The sequence below is a fragment of the Pongo abelii genome, chromosome 3 (genome assembly GCF_028885655.2).
Source record: "Pongo abelii isolate AG06213 chromosome 3, NHGRI_mPonAbe1-v2.0_pri, whole genome shotgun sequence".
Classification (NCBI taxonomy): domain Eukaryota; kingdom Metazoa; phylum Chordata; class Mammalia; order Primates; family Hominidae; genus Pongo; species Pongo abelii.
This window is the reverse complement of record NC_071988.2, coordinates 165,413,094-165,435,170: the sequence shown is the minus strand read 5'-3', so window position 1 is coordinate 165,435,170 and position 22,077 is coordinate 165,413,094. Positions and strand designations below refer to the sequence as shown.

At 37.9% G+C, this 22,077-nt stretch overlaps 1 protein-coding gene across 3 annotated transcripts in view; it reads right to left on the bottom strand.

Moving 5' to 3' along the window:
• Positions 1-22,077, bottom strand: part of GAB1 (GRB2 associated binding protein 1) — a 131,090-nt gene that overhangs the window by 16,617 nt on the left and 92,396 nt on the right. For all 3 annotated transcript variants that reach the window (XM_002815172.6, XM_003776530.5, XM_054554511.2), the window contains exons 3-6: positions 20,169-20,394; positions 15,283-15,884; positions 13,992-14,077; positions 13,497-13,800 (exon numbers count right to left, since the gene is read on the bottom strand). In XM_002815172.6, coding sequence (XP_002815218.3) covers positions 13,497-13,800; positions 13,992-14,077; positions 15,283-15,884; positions 20,169-20,394 — 1,218 coding nt within the window. The remainder of the gene's footprint in view (positions 1-13,496; positions 13,801-13,991; positions 14,078-15,282; positions 15,885-20,168; positions 20,395-22,077) is intronic.

Genomic DNA, 22,077 nt, shown 5'->3' with positions numbered 1-22,077 from the left:
TAAGTGCTGATATCTAGCACCTTACCTATCGAAATCTAAAAGTTTCTTAAAATATAATTCTGCAGAAGTTATAAAAAATAAAATTTCCTAACCAATTTTCTAAGTTAGACAATACATTGAGTTTATTCAGAAATGAGGCAGCCTGAGTTTAAAAGGTAAATACTAAAAATTTGGGCAAGATTCACTCCCTACCCCTAAAATTTCCTAATCCAGGGCCCATACCCGCAGGACCCTTTTCCATAGCAAAGGAAGATGACAACTTTTTTTTTTTTTTTTTGAGACGGAGTCTCGCTCAGTCGCCCAGGCTAGAGTGCAATGGCACAATCTTGGCTCACTGCAAGCTCTGCCTCCCAGGTTCATGCCACTCTCCTGCCTCAGCCTCCCGAGTAGCTGGGACTACAGGTGCCCGCCACCACGCCCGGCTAATTTTTTGTATTTTTAGTAGAGACGAGGTTTCACTGTGTTAGCCAGGATGGTCTCGATCTCCTGACCTCGTGATCCACCCGCCTCGGCCTCCCAAAGTGCTGGGATTACAGGTGTGAGCCACCGTGCCTGGCTATGATGACAACTTTTTAAACTCCCCCAAATAGTGTGCTACCCTTCAAAAAAATAAGAGGCAGAAGGTAAGTCTTAGTATTAAAATAATATGATTATTTTGGAGAGAAAGGCCCTTACAAATCTAGTTTCTTCATTTTATGAATGAGATTCATCCAAAGAAAGAAGGGGTTAAATGATTTGTTCAGGTTACACTTTAACCGGAGGCAGAGTTAAGACTTCCTCTAGCCTGCCACTTGCTGGTGTGGCACTCCTGTTCTATACCACATTGTCTTACCTTTCCAGACCTTTAGGGATATAGAGAATCTTAGGAAATTTAGCTGGATACTATGTTGGAGCTGCTTGGAGTTCAAAACAAGAACTCCAGCTGTGGCTGGAGATCTTGCAGCACTCTGTGCTACACAGTCACAAACTAAGGAAACCAAGTAGAGAAAGGAAGAAATGTGCTCATTCCTACACTTATGTCTATAGTTGATACTATAGTTGAATTTACAGATGTGGCTTAGGGGGACATCTACGTGAATGCCACAGAGAGCTGACACACCAGTGGTATCAGGTTTAATTATAAAACGCTCTTAGAACTTCTTTTGGTTTGCTGCTCTTGACCTAGTGTGTGAGATGCACTCCTCCTTGTCTGAAAGATCCGTTTTCATTAGCTCTCCAGCTCCCTCCTGATTTTTTTCACCATAGTTATCTCCCAGTGGTTACTCTTTGCATTTCTCAGCTTTGCGACCCCAGTATCTTATCTAAGTTTGTGGTTAAATAATCAAGGTCACACGACGGCTAAATCTTACCGAGTTATGGTTTCTCACTTTTTCTCTAGTTCTACCTTCCAACTGCCTCACAGGTCATCTCCAATTATCCTTCTGAAGCTGAAACTGATTGTTTCTCCTCTAAACCAATGCCATTTTCCACCTCCAAAGCCCTTAGTAATGACACCATATCCTGGATCCTTAGGTACAAATTCTCAGAGTTATGTAGTCCATCCCCTTTGAGCATCTGCATTTGGTCTCAAAATGCTAATGATTTCCCAATATGACAACAAAAAGAGCTTTTAAAATGGGAAGGACTGAAATGGAAGGAGCAGGGAGTCAAGGTCAATGAGAAAGTTACCCAAGCCTGTGTGAATGCTGGTGTGATGACTATAATCCAGAATGATCACGGCCTATGAAAAATTATATGGAGGGTCTTTTAAAACCTATTCCTAGAGGAAAAGAAATAAGGCAAGAACAAATCTGTTGGGGAAGAAAAACTAATCATAATAGATTTAAAAAAAAAAAAGAGAGAGAAACTCAACTCCTATCTTGCTTTAGTCTTCTCTAGCTAGGAGAATGATTTTCAAACTGAAAAGGACAGAAGAAAGACAGCAGCCATTAAAGGCCCATTATGTTCATGTCCTTCGCCCACTTTTTGATGGGGTTGTTTGTTTTTTTCCTTGTAAATTTGTTTGAGTTCATTGTATTCTGGATATTAGCCCTTTGTCAGATGAGTAGGTTGCGAAAATTTTCTCCCATTTTGTAGGTTGCCTGTTCACTCTGATGGTAGTTTATTTTGCTGTGCAAAAGCTCTTTAGTTTAATTAGATCCCATTTGTCAATTTTGGCTTTTGTTGCCATTGCTTTTGGTGTTTTAGACATGAAGTCCTTGCCCATGCCTATGTCCTGAATGGTAATGCCTAGGTTTTCTTCTAGGGTTTTTATGGTTTTAGGTCTAACGTTTAAGTCTTTAATCCATCTTGAATTGATTTTTGTATAAGGTGTAAGTAAGGGATCCAGTTTCAGCTTTCTACATATGGCTAGCCAGTTTTCCCAGCATCATTTATTAAATAGGGAATCCTTTCCCCATTTTGTCCAGACACTTCTCAAAGAAGACATTTATGCAGCCAAGAAACACATGAAAAAATGCTCACCATCACTGGCCATCAGAGAAATGCAAATCAAAACCACAATGAGATACCATCTCACACCAGTTAGAATGGCAATCATTAAAAAGTCAGGAAACACAGGTGCTGGAGAGGATGTGGAGAAACAGGAACACTTTTACACTGTTGGTGGGACTGTAAACTAGTTCAACCCTTGTGGAAGTCAGTGTGGAGATTCCTCAGGGATCTAGAACTAGAAATTCCATTCGACCCAGCCATCCCATTACTGGGTATATATCCAAAGGACTATAAATCATGCTGCTATAAAGACACATGCACATGTATGTTTACTGCGGCATTATTCACAATAGTAAAGACTTGGAACCAACCCAAATGTCCAACAATGATAGACTGGATTAAGAAAATGTGGCACATATACACCATGGGATACTATGAAGCCATAAAAAATGATGAGTTCATGTTCTTTGTAGGGACATGGATGAAATTGGAAATCATCATTCTCAGTAAACTATCGCAAGAACAAAAAACCAAACACTGCATATTCTCACTCATAGGTGGGAATTGAACAATGAGAACACATGGACACAGGAAGGGGAACATCACACTCTGGGGACTGTTGTGGGGTGGGGGGAGTGGGGAGGGATAGCAGTGGGAGATATACGTAATGCTAGATGACGAGTTAGTGGGTGCAGCGCACCAGCATGGCACATGTATACATATGTAACTAACCTGCACGTTGCGCACATGTACCCTAAAACCTAAAGTATAATAATAATAAATAAATAAATAAATAAATAAATAAAAGGCCCATTATGTGAGAAAGGTGTGTGAAAGTTGACTATACAAATTGGGTCATTCTTGTTGTAGCCAACTAAATTAGGGTTGAGGGCCAGGGGAAAAAGCACTCACGGCACAGAGCAACTGATCCAAGAATTAACATTTCCACAAACCCTGCTGCTGAAACAACCTGCTGCAACCCTAAGACCAGTTTTACCTCACAGCTGCTGAAATGACTTTCCATGACTCTAAAACTGGTTTTACCTACCACCATCATTCACCAATCAGATCTTGCCAGCTCCCAAGAAATTCTCTAGTGCCAGTGAGCTTTCTTTCAAAACAATACTTAAGATTTCTCTTTCTAATAAAACTCCCAACCTCCTCTTTGTTCTTCAGACATAACAAAGACCACTTGGTCTGTGTATCTCAAATTGCAATTCTTGCTTCCCAAATAAAATGTTAAGGATTCATCTGTATATTTTTATTCCGAGTTCAACAAGTACAACATAGTAGCCAGCTACTTTCAAGTTCTATTCAATGAATTACATTTCAAGATAGCAATGATTTTACAGACAAGAGCACAGAATACATATGACTTATTTGGGGAAGTCATGGAGAATATGCAAATGCCATAAGAATACGGATGTGTTTACATCACATTCTTCTCTTGAATTGTGCTCTGCTCTGGCTAGACCATTCTGTTCTCTATTTCTCATGTACATCTTTAAAATTTCAGCCCTTTTCTACATTCTTTCACTATCAATATCCATCACTGCTATATCAATCAGTGACTTTAATTTCTACACAAAGCTCAAGTTAGAATACATTCTCTAAGACTGCCCAGAGAAATGCCATTACACTTAATGATGAACATTTATTGAGGAGTTCTTAGGTACTAGACACTCTAAAACCTCCCAACAACCATGTAAGGAAGGTACAATTTAAAAGAGATTTTAATAATTTTATTACCAAGCTGGCTGGGGGCTTATAGAACTTAAGTAACTTGCCCAGAGTCACACAGATGATGACTGGTAGAGCTAGAATTTAAATCCTGTGAATCTAGAGAGAGGGTTCATGTTCTTAGTCCCATATCCTTATTTCAAACCTACAATCTTTACTATAGTTACTCTTAGAAGAGTATTTGTATTGCTTTGCTTTTGTATACAGTAAGTTCTCTCAACTAAATTTTAAGTACTTCCAACATCAGAGATGTAAAATCGTTACACTTCTCTGAAGGGTTTACCTTCGTGACCAGTAATTTCTTGCTGGTTACAGTGAAAACATATATAAAATGTAAGTGATTGTAATGATGAAGACAATGTGGATTAAGTAATTTTTAAAGATGTCACATGTTCCATGGAGACTCATATGAGCCAAAAGCAGATGCATGAAATCAGTAAGCCTTTCACTCGAGTTCTTCTTCATCTCCATTACCTTTTTTTCTGGGGTGGGTACTAAAAGGGTATTCCTTTTCTAGGGTATTCCTTGGTTTTCTTAATAGAACAATATGATATATTGAAATTTTTAAAAATGCATTTATAAAATTTACATGTATTTTTTACTCTGTGCAAAGCTTAAGGTTAATTTTAGGGCAGAAGCTACAATGTGGAAATGTTGCACTGAATTGTACTATGTCACTTACGCATTTTGTTAGCTTGATTTCTCTATGCTTCCAAACTCAATTTGACATTTATGTTCCAGACAGAAAAGAAAATCATGCCCAAAGAATAGCCCTACATTACTTAAGAGGAGAGAAACGAGAAAAAAAGTCCAAGGTGTAAGGAGGCCTGTCTTAGCCTTTTCTCCTCCTTTACTGCCTGTATACAATAGGCCAATGTTTTACTGATGGCTGAAGAAAAGTGTGAAAGTAGATAATAAGAAACAAGAATGCTAAAGCAAAGGCAAAAATAAACCAACTTTGGTGATTCTTAAATTCTGAGAGTAAATAGAGAACTCATGTGAGCCTGAATGTCTAAGTCCAAGGCAGTTAGTTACAACTTGGCTTTTGCTAGACTTGGTTTGAACAAAGAGTGCAGCATAATTTAGTGAAGAGCACTGACTACCGGGGAAATTTCTATCTGTGCTTTAATCCTTAGGAGGGTTGTTAATATCAATCTCTTGATCATGTTATCTGCTCCCTACTTTGGAGTACAATTAGAGATGATCTAATTTTACATTTTAAAATAAGAAAATTTATGCGAAGAAAAGTCAATGGATTTGCCCAATGTCATTTAATGGGAGGGAGTGGTTGTTAATAGTATTACCAGAAATGAATTCTGGCTTTTTGGATTCTTGGTCTAATATTTTTCTAATATACTGCTGTATACTGTAACCTCATCACTGTAACTTATTTTAATGGTTTTTAAAAGAAAAAAATGAAAACACGCTAACTAGAATATATATGCCATCTAGAAGAGCATGCAGCATATGATTCATACCCTCCCTTTGCTTTGCTCTCTTATATCATGTGAATTCTCATGGAGGAGGACACTTTTAAACTCTTATAAGCTAAAGCCCTTCAAAAAAAATGAGACAATTTTAATTATAAGGAATTGTCCCCAAGTATGCCAAAGAAAACAGCATCGCAGGCCAGGCACAGTGGCTACACCTGTAATCCCAACACTGTGGGAGGCCGAGGCAGGAGGATCACTTGAGCCTAGGAGTTTGAGACCATCCTGGGCAACACAGTGAGAACCCATCTCTAAAAGAAAAAGAAGAAAATAGCCTTGCAAACTGCATAAAACCTTTCTGTGCAAACACTGATGTCAAGGCAAAACGTAAAGCTAGTCTTAATGTAGCACCACCATTTCATGCAACCCTAAGAAACAGAGCAGCAAGGAGCGGGGTGCTCTTTTAAAATGAAGGCCCTGACATGCTTCAGAAATTCACACCAGAAAATAAAAAACTGTCTGATTTTTTTTTTTAAATGAGCACTTCATTTACCTGTTTTGTTTCTCTGAAAGTGATGAACTCGCACTGTATGGCTGTATGAGTTCTGCTTATACTCCAAGTGCCTCAAAACTTCCAAAAATCACTGTAAGTTCCCCAAAATGAGGGAGCCAGACAGGGGGACTTTTGCTATGCCTTTCCTGTTTGATCCTGTCTCAACAAAGGCTTCAAGAACCCTGGATTTGGAAAACTGGGCAAAGCACTCTCTGAGAAAGAAAATTGATTTTTATAACATTTTACATTAAAGAATACAATTATTTTCTCTATTGTATTCTTAAATCAGAATGAGCTTTCTAGGGCCAACCTGATTATGCACTCCATACTTATTTCCTTTAAACGGTAACAAATCTAACCCAAAGCTTGACTTAAGATGTAAATTTATAAATCTTAAAGTTTACTTGCCTGCATAAAATTCTTTAATGGTACACTCAGAATAAAGTCCAAACTCATTATCATAAATTATAACTCCTTCAGGATCAGGTACCTGCAAGGCATCTGGCATTCGTCCCTCCTTTGGTACTTTCCTCCCTCCTTTTTGCCCGCCCACCTACCTCCCCACGACTCTGGGCCTGTCTCATCTCCCCTCTTTTTAAAGGACCTGGGCATGTTGTTTATTCTAACAAGAAGATCCTTTGCCAGGCTGCCCTCCCCTACCATCATTTAATTGCCACTCACACTCTCAGACTTTTCTCAGGGGAGCTTCCCTAATAGTGCCAAGAGTTTACTTCAACCACAGCCCCTTCCACGGTAATTATGATAATATGTTTACTTCTCCACATCCCCTCCTAGACGGTGAGCTTCTCAAGGGTCCTAGACGGTGAGCTTCTTCAGGGGAGCAACCTTTTCCTTGTTTGGAGAATTTATATCCTGTAACTGATAGGTGCTTAAATCTGTGTTGTATGAATGTTAATGAACTGCCTTTCTCTTAAAGCTAGTGGTGTTTAATCTGATCAATCTCACACGTTTTTTGTTTTTTTTTTTGAGATGGAGTCTTGCTCTGTTGCCCAGGCTGGAGTGCAGTAGCATGATCTCAGCTCACTGCAACCTCCAACTCCTAGGTTCAAGCAATTCTCATGTCTTAGCCTCCCAAGTAGCTGGGATTACAGGCATGCGCCACCACACCTGGCTAATTTTTTTGTATTTTTACTAGAGACAGGTTTCACCATGTTGGTCAGGCTGGTCTCAAACTCCTGACCTCAGGTGATCTGCCCACCTCAATCTCCCCAAATGCTGGGATTACAGGCTGAGCCACTGTGCGAGCCATTTTTGCTTGTCATTTAAATGGAAAAAGGGAAGAACTAAATTCTAAGGGTATTTCAAGTCGGTCATCTCAAATACAGTCAAGGCAGTCATGCAAGGTCATATTTCAAATAAATAGATGTGATCTATTAATGCATTATTCTAATAGGTAACTACTTACATAAATTCCACACAAAGTGGACATTTTATTTTCTGTATTATTACAGGCTTTACAAAGCCTAAATTTTTTTAAGCCTAAATTTTTTACTCTTCCCAAAGTTTTGCAGATTATGCTACTACTTCAGTAGGCATCTCCAAAATCAAGAAAGAGTAAAAGTAATTCACATTATCATTTGTTAATTCCAGAAAGTAATGAAGGCAGAAAACTGAAAAATTTTTATACGTTTTAATGGTCTCACAGTATAAAGAGAAATGTAATAATGATAATTATACTTTGAAGTCAAGAGAATACTGAGAGGAAAAAACCCCACATTAAGGCTCTGCTGTAAAAATGCACTCCATACTTATTTCCTTTAAACGATAACAAATCTAACCCAAAGCTTGACTTAAGATTTAAACTTTAATACCTGTTTATCAAAATCTAGTTTCATGTACTGGTATTACTCATACATTCTCCAAACACTTATTAGTGTATACATGTAGTTTTTAAAAAGCATGTTAATGATCAAGTAGGCTTTACTCCTAAGGTGCAAAGTAGTTCAACATATACACATCAATAAATGTGATTCACCATGTAACCAATTAAAAACAACAAACATATGATCATCTCGATAGACCCGGAAAAAGCTTTCGATAAAATCCAACATCTCTTCCTGATAAAAACCCTCAAGAAACTAGGCATTATGACCAAGTCCTCAAAAGCAATTGCAACAAACCGGAAATTGACAAGTGGGACCTAATTAAACTAAACAGCTGTTGCACAGCAAAAGAAACTATCAACAGAGTAAACAGACAACCTACAGAATGGGAGAAAATATGCACAAACTATGCATCTGACAAAGAGGTAATATCCAGAATCTACAAGAAACTCAAATCAACAAGCAAAAACCAAGTAATCCCATTAAAAAATGGGTAAAAGACATGAACTGATACTTCTAGAAATGAGACACAGAAGAGGCCAACAAATGTATGAAAAAATACTCCATCACTAATTATCAGAGAAATGCAAATCAAAACTACAATGAGATGCCATCTCACACTAGTCAAAACAGCTATTACTAAAAAGTCAAAAAACAACAGATGCTGGTGAGACTGTGAAGAAAAGGGAATGCTTATATACTGCTGTTGGGAACGTAAATTAGTTCAGCCACCGTGGAAAGCAGTTTGGAGACTTCTCAAAGAACTTAAAACAGAACTACCATTAAACCCAGCAATTCCATTACTGGGTATATATCCAAAAGAAAACAAATCTTTCTACCAAAAAGACACATGCACTCGCATGTTCATTGCAGCAGTGTTTACAGTAGCAAAGACATGGAATCAACCTAGGTGCCCATCAACAGTGGACTGGATAAAGAATATGCGGTACATATACTACACAGCCATAAAAAGAATGAAATGATGTCCTTTGCAGCCACACAGATGCAGGTGGAGGCTATTATCCTAAGCAAATAAATGCAGGAACAGAAAACCAAATATTACATGTTCTCACTTACAAGTGAGAGCTAAACATGGACATAAAGATGGCAACAACAGACACTGGGTACTACCAGAGAGGGGAAGGAGGCAGGCGGAAAGGGCTGAAAAACTAACGATTGGGTGCTATGTTCAGTTCCTGAGTGACAGGATCATTCATACCCTAAATCTCGGCATCACACAATATACACAGGTAACAAACCTGCACATGCACCCCCCTGAAACTAAAATAAAAATTGAAATACAAAAGAATAAAAATTTTTAAAAGTGCATGTTAATTTTTAATCACATTCAGAAACTTTAAAGGATCTCTTGAAAAAAATGTTTAGAGCAAATCCATCCATCACTGTGCCAAAAGAGTCACCCAGGGAAACTCTCAGGATTAGTCTTCTGTATGCTCCCCACACAATATTAAGGATCTAAGCCTGAAGGTACTTTAACCAAAGTGCTGTATAAAAACACCATACAAAACCTTGCACTGGCTTAACAAAAAAAAGTCAGTACAGTAACTAATGTTCAGACTGTTGCAGAAAGGCGTGAATGGACAAGGCCAAACAACAATATAAAGACAGCATGTGGGGCTCACACAGCTGCTGCATCATGCTAGACAGAGACTAGACAGAGATAGGGGGCCTTAGGTAAGTTTAGCGATTAAATATAGTAGATATATGTCATGACATAAAGAGAAGCTACAACAGATAAATTTCCCAAACTTTACGAAACTCCCTTTCCATCAGAAATATAAAATTTTCAATTGAAGAGGTCAAAATATAATTTGTCCTGTATTTCCAGTGACTCATCTGCTTTCCCAATATTTAATACAGTATGCTTAAAATACATTTCTTGTAATACACACAAAACTTGGCTCAAAACAAACACTACAGTGACAGAAATAGTATGATGAAAATATCACTATCATGAATTGGGTGACAGGCAAAGGGTCTAAGGTAATTATGTTTAAGTGTTCAGACATCTATGTATTTCTGCAGTTTCAATTACTCATAAGTATTTGAAAAGCTCATCTGTACGCAAACTACAGCAGCTGACATCTATAATTGGGGCTATAAACAAGACTAGAATGTTACTGGTTTCTTATAGATCCTTCCAAAGACAATCTCAAAAACCAGACATATAGGGCAGTGAACTAGTTATATGGAGCTCTGAAACTAATCAAGCCATATTTTATAGAATTAGATTTGCTTATTATGAGTTTTATATAAGAGATACTGAAATAATAGATTAAGTCATTTATCTGATGTCATGAAATTTGAAATTAAAATAGATTCATCTGATGCTATGAATACTGAGAAAAATTATAGAACCAAACGAGACATTATTTTTAAGTGTTTGTGGATAAACTTTGCTTTGAGATCTGAATTTGGATTTTAAAATGTATTTTTCTTGAAGTTATAACTTTGTAAAGTGAGTTTACGAAGTCATAACTTTGTAAAGTGAGTTTGCAAAGTTTGCCTTGTAATGTTAAATACATTCTCAAGCCTCCTCTCCTGTATCGTAACTATTTAAAAAGTAGAATAGTACAGGCCGGGCACGGTGGCTCACGCCTGTAATCCCAGCACTTTGGGAGGCCGAGGCAGGTGGATCACGAGGTCAGGAGGTCGAGACCATCCTGGCTAACACGGTGAAACCCCGTCTCTACCAAAAATACAAAAAATTAGCTGGGCGTGGTGGCGGGTGCCTGTAGTCCCAGCTACTCGGGAGGCTGAGGCAGGAGAATGGCATGAACTCAGGAGGTGGAGCTTGCAGTGAGCCGAGATCGCACCACTGCAGTCCAGCCTGGGCGACAGAGCGAGACTCTGTCTCAAAAAAAAAAAAAAAAAGTAGAATAGTACTAAAGAAAAGCAAATTTTTTTTGAATACTATGACTTTAGGAACCTCTTTACTGTTTTGCTAAGTCTATTCTTGATTCTAGCAAAAACTATATGGGTATTTCAATCTAGGTGCTCTTTTTAAGTTCATTTTGTATCTAGGCAAATATGCCAAATAAATAATGTGGCCAATGAACTCACAATTGTCTCTGAATAGTTCAGTTAAATTTTAAAAGAATGAACACAATCTCCAGAAATAAGAACCTACTTTATTCTGTTCTATTAAGTTCTTTTACGTTAAAGAACTAGTGCGATTAGTCTCTAGTGTACTAGAATAATAGTACTTTCACTAAATACATAGGGATGTATAATTATAAAATATGTAGTATACACGATACATAGTATATATTCTGATATATACATAAAATATATATCATAATAATGTGGGATACATGACTGATATCAGATCTAGAGGATACTAAAAGCTAATCATTATGATCTTAGGTCTTTTCTAACTTATAAACAGCGATGTTTCCTGATTTCATATTATGCTTACCACATGGAATCACAACTGTGAAATATACTGGAGTTTTCAAACTGTGCTCTACAGAGCTCAAGGGGAGAAAAGAGCAGCAGAGGAGCAAGGGAGGTAGGACTTAAGAGCTTTGTACCCTCACCCAAATCTTACTCCCTCCACATTTATGCGAGACCTCAAAATATAAAACTGTTAGGTTTGGAGTTAAAAAGTAGAGATCTGCCACTAACATGCACTCGTTACTGGAAAATAAGGAAAGCACCAGTTTAACATTAAAAAAGATATTTCAATATTTCAGAGTTCATGACACTTGTATCTCAATCCTTCAGTGATCTGTGTGAACCAATTATAAAGCTATACATGTCCAAACATATTTTTGCATATTATATGCAAAGAAAATGACTAGTAGTTGTCTAAAATAGATTTAGAGACAAAGAAAAAGAGAAACAAAAGGAAGCATTATCTGATAGAAAGCCTCTGATGCTCACATCCTTTCTGAGATCCACACCGCAATCACAGCCCTGCTGCCAGGGCAGACTGGGTCATCGTGGGTGTGACACACATAGACCAATCACATAATCTCTAAGCAATCTAAAGTGAGTAAATAATAAGTAAGGCAATGAGAAGCTGATGCAGAAGCTGCAAGGGCACATAAAAAGCAGCTAGGAGGCAGAACTGAGGCCATAGAAGGGAGCATTGGAGGCCAAAGCTCTCGGAAAGCAGAATCCATTTAAGTAGAGGATACAGAGTAAGAAAACAAAAAAGAATCAGAAAAGAAAACAGAAAAGAAGGGAAGAATGTGAAAGAGAAAAAACCAGATGCAAAGATTTCCCATAAAACAGAAATGCACAGAGAGAGCAGGACATAGCAACAGTCCCCTAGAATTGCTTCAGCTCCTGATAACCTCCTTGTTGAAGGAGGTTAACCTCCTGTTGAAACGAGGAGGTATCCTTACTTACAAACAAAACCAAATCTTTTTTCTTAAGATAGTCTGAGCCTCAGTCTCTTTTCCTCACAACTAGGACTTAATTAGAACTAATATTAATGATCTAAGCCCAGGTTAAGGAGAAATTGATGCTAACACTATGTGGTCTTAAAAAGCTACATATAGCACATGAGACTTTTCAAATGTGCTGAAACACCCTCACGTAAGCCAGATATTGTATCATTCATCACATTTACATTTATGCTAATTTACTTGGTTGTCAAGATTAAGCCACACTAACAGCATGGTGCAACAAATCAAATTGTCTGTGTTTTAACCACTAGATATTACCCAATTTGGCTGAACAGTTTCTTTCACAGACTTCTTAACAAACTATGTTACCTTAGAACTTAATGTTACTTATGAAGGCCAGCATGGAAAAAAAAAATGACAGACTAGAAGCATTTATTACCCCAGCAAAGGCAAAGTAATTTTTAAGAAGTTGTTATATGAACAGAACGGAAAGATTATACAGTCTCACTGTTCTTAAATAATTATGTCAAATACATTAATAATCTTAAGTCTGATTTGATATTATATACTCTGGAGAAGAGGTTACTAAATAGCAGCTGAAGGCCATTATCTAGCTTGCAGAAGTGTTTGGGTTGGCCTGCAATGTTTTCTTAATAATTAAATTAGTTGACAGAACTTTAAAAATTGAGAGATAATACATATAAAATCTGAAATCTCTGGCTTTTCCTGATATACCAGAAGATTTGCCTGCATGGGTGCATCATTTCACAAGTCAACAAAGGATTGTAGCCGTGTAGGTTAGTTACTCCCATTAGACGGGGCTACAGCAGTCCAGTTTCTTCTAATTCTCCCCAGTTGTCCGCTCACCCTGTGAGTATTTTAGCTTGTAACCTCTGCTCTAGAGATAGGAGACTTACAAATATCACCTCACATCAACATGTGATATAATAATTGTTAACTTATAAATGGCAGTACTGCTTTGCTTAAATAACTTGATGGCTATGGAACTATGAAATATTTCAGAATTTCTAGTCCAAATTCTGTTTCGGTTTTCATGGCAGTTAAAAATAGATCTAACTTGGCACTCCCCAAGCCTTTTACTTTGCCATGCTCTCCTTACCTTTTCTGTCTGGCTTGAGGTTCCTATCCACGGGGGGTGGTTCACAGTCTGCAACAGGAACTGGCCTTCTGGGAGGGGTTTTTGGGCTGGACCTGAAGCCCATATGAGCAGGAGGAGGAACTTGCATTCCAAATGAGGAAAAATCAAATGTTCCTGGAGTCATTGGCACATAATTTGCTTCCTGAATTGGTTCTGTAAAACTGCTGGAATGTTGTCGCGGTGGTGAATTGGGATTCATTGGGACGTAATTTTCATCCAGTTCTTCACTTGAAACACTTCCCACTGTCAACACATTTTTGACTTTCTAAAACACATATATATTTCTTTTAATAAACAAAAACTCTTGTCACACATGAAAACACAATTGTAAATCACACTCATTCATATGGATCTCAGCGTACTTTTATTTCATGATATCACTTAGTCTCATGGCACTAATTATGAAGATTTAGACAATGAAATACACTTGATGACGCCAAGGACAATTATACTTACAAAGTGGTTATGGAAGCCTTCAAGTGAACTAGATCTATCACTTGGAAATGTTCGTGGAATATCATAGCAGTCTTGAGAACTAGCATCTAAAATAAAGAACAAACTATCAACATTTCTTCCCATCTTTGCTAGCGCTCAGGGTCATTGGGATGACCTATTATCTTTCTCTCATTTTACATATGCATACACACATGCACACACACACACAATTTTAAAAAGGATGCTCATAGAATTGTGTCTTGAATTGGCATATTAAACCACTAGAAAATGCAGACACTCACTCATATGCTAACCAATACCAATATCTAATTTTGAGTGTGAGTGAATGTCTAAGTCTGGGATAAGATAGGTTTTCTAAAGATGAAGAGAAACACCTCTATTTTCTCACTGTTTGCACCACCTTGGGCATAACTTACATCTTACTAACTTATAACCGGGTTATACAGTCACTTCAAGAAAGGAGTTAGATACTGTTATTGAATGGTGAAACAAGTACTGATTTAAGTAATAACCACAGATACATTAAAATCTTCTTGGAGACAGCTGAGGAAAACTCTACCACAAAATACAGAAATTTTAGCACATACTATTTAGGACATGTGCATTAAAAACTTTAGCTTTCTATTTTTAGGACTTTGAGAATCTCAGAGAATCACCCAGACTCATTTTTTCTTCTCCTCTCAAGGTCTGTAACTTTTGGTTACAGACTCTAGGAGACAGTATAGGAAAGTATACCCACTAGCAATGAGTGAAGTGGGTAGTGATAAGGGGAAAGAAGATTCAGCTCTTTAAACACAAGTAAAAATCAAACAGCATAATGGCTTGACTGGAAAGAATATCACCTGTTAGACACAACATAAAAACTGCTTATATAGGAAGGAAGGAAATAGAGCCCAACAGATGTGACTTAGAAGCGGCCATAATGGCACACAAATACAGGAAAGGGTATGACTCGGACAGGCTTTGTGGCTGGTCCATTTCCTGCTCTTCTGTCCCAACAGAGGGCCTATCCACCCAGGATTATAGAAAGTGGGAGACAGAAGGGCACACTTCCTGAGGCAGGAAGGCATTACTAAGGCCATACTTCTTCAGGGGTGAGAAACTCCAACTGTTTTTCCCTTCCAGCAGAGCATGAATGAACATATACCCTTCCAGGTAACTGTAGAGCTGAAAAAAAATGGACTGTATTTTGTAGCATAGTATATTTAACTACGCTTAAAGGAACAAATATTCAGAAAAATCGATTTTCTATCATTAACCTCTAATAGAGAAGAAGTCAACTAGAGCTGACCTTTTCGCAATTTGTTTAAATCCACAGTGGAAATGGTATTACTACGTGAAGGCGACATCCCTGCTGTAGGGATACAGTAACTACTGTCAGTGTCTGAGGCGGTGCGTGGGATACTACACGTTTCCACAGGAGATCGGTCATGAGCTGGATGTGGTTTCGGTGGCCGAGGTGGAGGAATATCTGGAATAGTGTCTAGCTTTGATGTCTGTCCCAAGGTTCCTTCTGGAAATGTTCGTGGAATCTGATAAGTATTACCAGGTGTTGGAGGAATGTCATAACTAATAGATACATGCCTCATTTGAGTCTCTACACTCGATGTCCCAGATGGGGTATTAAAAACATAGAGTTCTCCATCTGCTTCAGTACTTGATGGAGACACCTTTGGTAAAACATCATGGGAATAACTCCTGGGCAGGTTATAAAGGCTGGAGTCAACTGAAGCAGATGGGGCACGTGAAGGTGGAGAGTCATATATCATTTGCTGCTGAAAAAAGCCATTCATTCCATGTTTGCTCTGGGAGGAAGCAGGATTTTTATGAGAAGGGACGTTATCATTGCAGTCTGTTTCAGAAGAGGTGGATTTTGCAGAATCAGCGTGCGTTCTAAATAAAAATTGTTAATGACAGAATAAACAAGGTGGAGACTAAGAATACATTTTTTATAAACATATTTATAGCTAAGCAATCAAAAGATAGGGATTTGCTCATTAGATTTTTTGGTGTGATCCACAGGATTTAAAGCACAAATGTTCTTTAGCTTTTATGATTATACACCAGACAACAAAACCGCCACCACAAAACCAACAAAAGCATTCTCTCTAATTCTGTCCTATATCTGCTCACACCCCCAACTCCACCTATTAAATCTGCACATAAAAACACAATCCCTGAAGCACTGGAATTAAACATTACAAAACTCTGGGAAAGGTAAATGATTAATGCATAGACACAAGGAAAAGCATTTCCTCTGAAGAGCATGCAAAAACCTAGTGGTAGTACGGTTTATACAGTTGATCCATTGGTCTTAAACCTCCCCGTGGCAAATTTGTTGTTCTGTAAAATTAAAAGTCTAACGATTACTTGGTATATTGAATAAGGTCAATGTGACTTACAAGAAGGTAACATCTAATTGTTTTCATATATCTTCCTTTCCACTACTTTTCTTTAACAAACATTTAGCCAACATTATAAAGAGGATCGAAATACATGATACAGAGTTAACCAACTCCGAATAATAACTCACTTTGAGAAATCTCATTAAAGTACATTTATGTACATTTTCAGTCTCTGCATTTTGAGGTATCACAAAATTTGGGTATACAACAAGATGAAGCTAACAACACAAGCACACTCTCACTTCCTTAATGCTAAACAAGATACCTGAACTACTTCTGCATGTTGCCCAAAGTCCTGTAGGAATTTAAACAATATTTCTTTAAATAACTATGATTTTTTTTTAAAGGGCTTACCTTCCCTGACTTCTTAGTGACATGTGGCACTACGCACTGTAAAGTCTCCCCCTTTACTATCAGAAAACCCACATTGTGCCACATTGTGCTTTTGTTTTCTCCATCTTAAAAACATCTTAAAACCCTCCATCTTAAAACCCTTCTCCCTTGCTGATTATTTCCTTGTTTCACTTACTGGCTCCTTCTTCCTGTCTCTCTCCCTGGGAATGGCCAACAGAGTTCAGTCCTCTAACCTTTTACCACACACACTATTAGAGATCATCCTCCTTTTTCAGAACTTCATTTTCTTCTCTGAATGCTGACAACTTCCATCATCTTACCAAATTCCAAGTCCCATATTCTCAAACTAATATTTCTACTTGGTTACTCCAGTATTACCTTGCTTGTGTGCATCAAATTGAAATCCATTTACTTCTTAAGTTGACTGCTTTTCCTGGCTTGCACTGAAAGAAATGACTTTATCCAGATTCTCTAGGCTTAAAATGCAATCAGCTTGACTCCTTCTCTTTGATTTCCAGTCACGCAGGCACTGAGCCCTTCTTAGCCGCATACTTATTCCCTTGCTCTATTCCCATTGCCACCATCCCAAGTTCAGGTCCCTGTTCCTGCTGAGATCTACGTGATTGAACTCTCCTTAGTGGAATTTCCTCTACTCTCTGCCTCTTTCAATCTATTCACGGGACCAGACTTCTATAAGATCAATATTTTCAAAACACAGTTGTTATACCACTCATGTATTCAAGAGAAAAACCTAGTAAAGGCCCCTACAGGGTATGGGAACTATAAGGCCTCACACTAATCCACTTGATATTGAGGTTACTAATAACCTGACTCCACCTTCTCCATCGTATCCTCCAAGAGGCTCTCCTCCTCATTATCTTCCTCCCAGCATGCTCACTCACATCTCTCCTTTCCCTCACGCTATTTTTGCACAAATTACTCATGATTTTCTTCTCTCACCAACTAGGTGTAGTTCACATCCCATTCTTCCTATGAAGCTTTTGTTTTCTCCAACTTAAAAACACTTGCACTGTCCCTCTGTGGAATTTCTAATGCACCTATGCATATTCTAAAATTTGTACTTCATTTAATTCAAATGCAGAGTTAAGAGCAGCTAGAGGAATTATGAGTAATAAGTAAAGCTCCTTCCTCTGACTAGCTTACAGTTAGTGAAGAGTAAGTAAAAACATCAAGTCGTTTCTAACACTGCGATAAAACAAGATATGAAGGCATAACCAGGATGCTATAAAAACCCAGAAAGATATTTAAGCTAACTTGGGAGTTTGAGAGGAATGCTTCCTAGAGGAGCACATTCTAACCAAAGTCTTGCAGAACAAACAAGAATTTGCAAGGCAACTCTGGTATATTATCTTCATCTCTAAATATTTAATGCTTGCATGTTTTCACTTCTTAACAACTCTTACTTGTAAACTCCAAAGGTGACTATATCTGAGTAGACTATATCTTATATAGTTTGTACCTTCATAGCACCTAGCATAATATTGGGCACATAGTGGTTACCTATTTAACTGTCACTTTTGCAAAATATAGATAGCAAAATACATGTGGGTGATGATTTGAGCATAACTAGTACTGCAAGAGGAAAGCTGTGATACCAGTGAAATCAATGAAATACACTATATAAAAATAAAATATACTGAGAACTGTCACTTGGCTGTTGGCTTCTAAAAAGTTGCTAATGAAAAACAATTGTAAACTTTTGTAAAATAAAATATTAGTTAGTAGCATAGGTAACAAAGTTGCCAGTGTATAATTTTAAATACTCACAGCAAACAAGCAAAATCAAGTTAGAATTTGATATTAACAAATGTTGATTTATAAATTTTTTTCTGCTCTTACAGGTAAAATCTCATTACAACAAATACATAGAAATCCAGCTTTGGAATGAATGTGAGCTGTTTCCATCATCTCAGGGCATGGTTCACAGAAACTATTTTGTGAATCTTAACATATTCTACATTAAAATTTTTGAACAAGTGCTTTGTCTGATCCTAGCCCAGTAATAATCATTTTCCACATTAAAAAAAATCTGTCATAAAATAATGCTTAATTATAATCTTGTTTAAAAAAACATTTTTCATGTCTATAAAGAAATATACTCTCTATCCAGACCCCAGCTGATTAATACATAAATAAAATATACTCAATTGACTGGTATCACTCATTGTCACATAGCTATTAATGGCAGAGACTGGCCTCTCAATCATCATTTTTCTGCTCCTTTTAAAAACAGTAAAACAACTGCTTCTTGACTCTTTATTACCTTAACTCTTCTAACTATTCAACATCAAGTAACAAGGAGGATCCAATTAAAATGCCTTATAGCTTAGAAGAGGCAAGGGGTGTGGGGGCAGGGAAGGAGATGGTAGAGAAACCAAGAATTTGGGACAGGCTTGATGATTCCTTCAGTCAAGTGCTGCACTCCATATAATTCTACTTAAAAATTTGTAAAGGGAGGCCAAGTGCAGTGGCTCACACCTGCAATCCCAGTGCTTTAGGAGGCTGAGGTGAGAGAACTGTTTGAGGCCAGGAGTTTGAGATCAGCCTAGGCAACATAGTGAGATCTCGTCACTACAAAGAAAAAAATTAGCCAGCATACAGAAGGCATGCACCTGTAGTCCTAGTTACTCGGGGGCTGAGGCAGGAGGAATACTTGAGCCCAGGAGTGTGGGGTTACAGTGAGCTATGAGTGAGCCAAGGGCAACAGAGCAAGCCCTTGTCTCTTTAAAAAAAAAAAAAAAAAAAAAAGGTAAATAAAAAGGCTTAGGGTAAGCTCTGCTTCACTGCTAGATATGAAGACTAAAAGTTTCGTAATTTTTAGGAATATATTTATTTGATCAAATTTCACTAACATCCAATTTGTATATTCCATGGAATTTGCTATATTGGGATTTTACCTGTATGATTAATTTCTCACACAGATCCAAAACCACCACAACACACTCACTGCAATGGAATCGTTTTGCTTTCAAAATCTTCTAGTAGAAGGTATTCCTCTCCTTCTTCAGAAACAAAAGATGACCCTTGGCTGGTTTACAATCACATAAGAAATGGAGCAAGATCACCATTTATAAATCAGTGAAATCTGTTAAGCAAGTAATACTGTGAGTCTGTAACAGAGACTACAAAATAGTAGACAGATTTCCAAAGAGCCTTGTAGGGAAAACTGCTCTTTGCCAAAGATGGCAGAGATTGTGTCTCTTCAATACAATCTCCCAAATATCGGAAATCAATAGGGGAATGTAAACCTGAAATATAAAGCCTGAGACATATGCCGTATGGTCTCTTTCAAGCCTGCAAATCGAAATTTAAAAAGTTTAAAGGTAAGAATCTTAATGTGTACACACATACACACGCCTCTCTCTGTCTCTCTCTCACATGGGCATGTATAATTTACCTGGTGGGTTCGGGCTTCTTGCTTTGACAGTTGATGAGTAACAGGTAGTCTTGAGGATCCTCCTGAATGCCAAGAGTTTCCAGGTGTGGTGGAACATTGATTAGCTGATACGGAGGAGGTAGAGTAGCAGAGGATGAATCTGCCTGGGTGGATGGTGGTGCTGTATTTATAGCTAAAGGTAAATCAGCTGGTGCTTGTAAGGAGGTGCCAGGTGGCTTCACAGGATCTGCAACACCAAAGTTTAACTATCACGTCTATCACAGTTAAACAATTTTTGGAAAAACAAAGCTACTTTGGAGACAAATTGTTTCAACACACAAAAACAGAATAAATCATGACAATGTCAGCTAAAACAAACACTACCGAAATGGCGACCTTTATACAGGAAGTATTTTTTTATTCTTGTCAAAGAGATCTAAAGAGTAGGACTCTATATTCCAGATCCTCTAAAAAAGCCATGGCTAACCTTTGCCTTGAAGAGTCTTCAGTTTTGAGGCTATGAGAAGGAAGCTGTTCTACAACCTTAGTAGAAGAGAAAGATACTTTAAAACTCTGTGATAATAAAGTGCTTCCTAAGCCAACCCAACCTTCCAAGGAGACCCATTTAATTACACGCTATTTACCAGGCCCGTGGTCCTGTGAGTACCAGGGTCAGCTTTTTACCCTGTTTATTTCGATGATCATTCTTTTCTTTCTACCTCTTAGCAGACTAGAGAGAAATACTTCTAATTCTGGGACTGGTGAAAATAAAGTCTATTCATGTTCAAGGAAAGAGCTTCTTTAAGGCATTACCTCTTCCCTCAGCTCATAACTTTATTTGCCATTTAGTGGATTTTTGTAGTATTTTCATGGAAAGAGGTCCAGCAAGTAAATAAGTAATTTATTATTCCCTTAACTATGTTCTGAGAGAAATATGAAAAGAGCTAAATTGTACAGAATAAAGCAATTTGAAAACCATGTGAAATTCTAGAATAAAATCCCGCTGTAGTCACTGACATAACCAAGTATATTAAAGGCCCAGAAAAAAATGCTCTGTTAGTCTGTTTAGGAATAGAAGGCCATAAATAATCCAGAAAAAGGCAAATGCTCATACATGAATAAATTTGTTCTTAAAATTCATATGTTATTTATGTTATTATAGAACAGAAAAAGCTGGGTTGAAACTGAAGCCTCTTCAGTTCCCATGTGGTAGCCTTGTATTCAATCTGTGAGGTGGGCGCCTGTTAGAAGGACCCCATCTCGATTTGCTGGAAGTTTGTTTTTCTTCTTTTCCTTTTTTGCCCAATAAATTCTGTTTCCCACAAAGTGTCCTTCAATGTGTTCCTAATCCTTCCTGGTCACGTCACAAAAACCCAGTTTTAGCTGAACTAAGGAACAAAATTCTGCATCATTTTTGGTGCCCGAATGTGGGGCATGAGAAAGGGTAAGATGCAAACCAAAAAATCTTTTTACCTTTCATTTCTAAGCCTTTTTGTCCTCAGACTTCTTCTGAGGTTAGAGGGAATTATGCCCCCCCACAACTCCCATCGCTCCCAGGGATCAGGAATGTTGGCCTTTTCCTTCTTTTTTCGAGTTAGACAGCAGTGGCTAAGGCCAAAAGGCCCTGCGTGGTGGGCTGGCCAGCATTCCCCACCACGTCTCTCTCCCGGTAGAAGAAACCTATTTGCATATGAATGACAGGTTCTTCCCCAGGCATCTTTTTCTTTTCTCCACCCTGTCAGCAGTTAACACAGCCTTGCATTTAAGCTGTCTTTTCCTTTTCTCCACCAGGTCAAGAGTTAGCTTTAAAGCGAGGCCTTTTTTTTTTTTCCCGGATGTTTTACTAGACCAAGAATGATAAGGAAAACTGCTTCTTATGGTAATCTGAAATTCTATTTCATAACATCAAGTTATGAAACTTATGGTGATC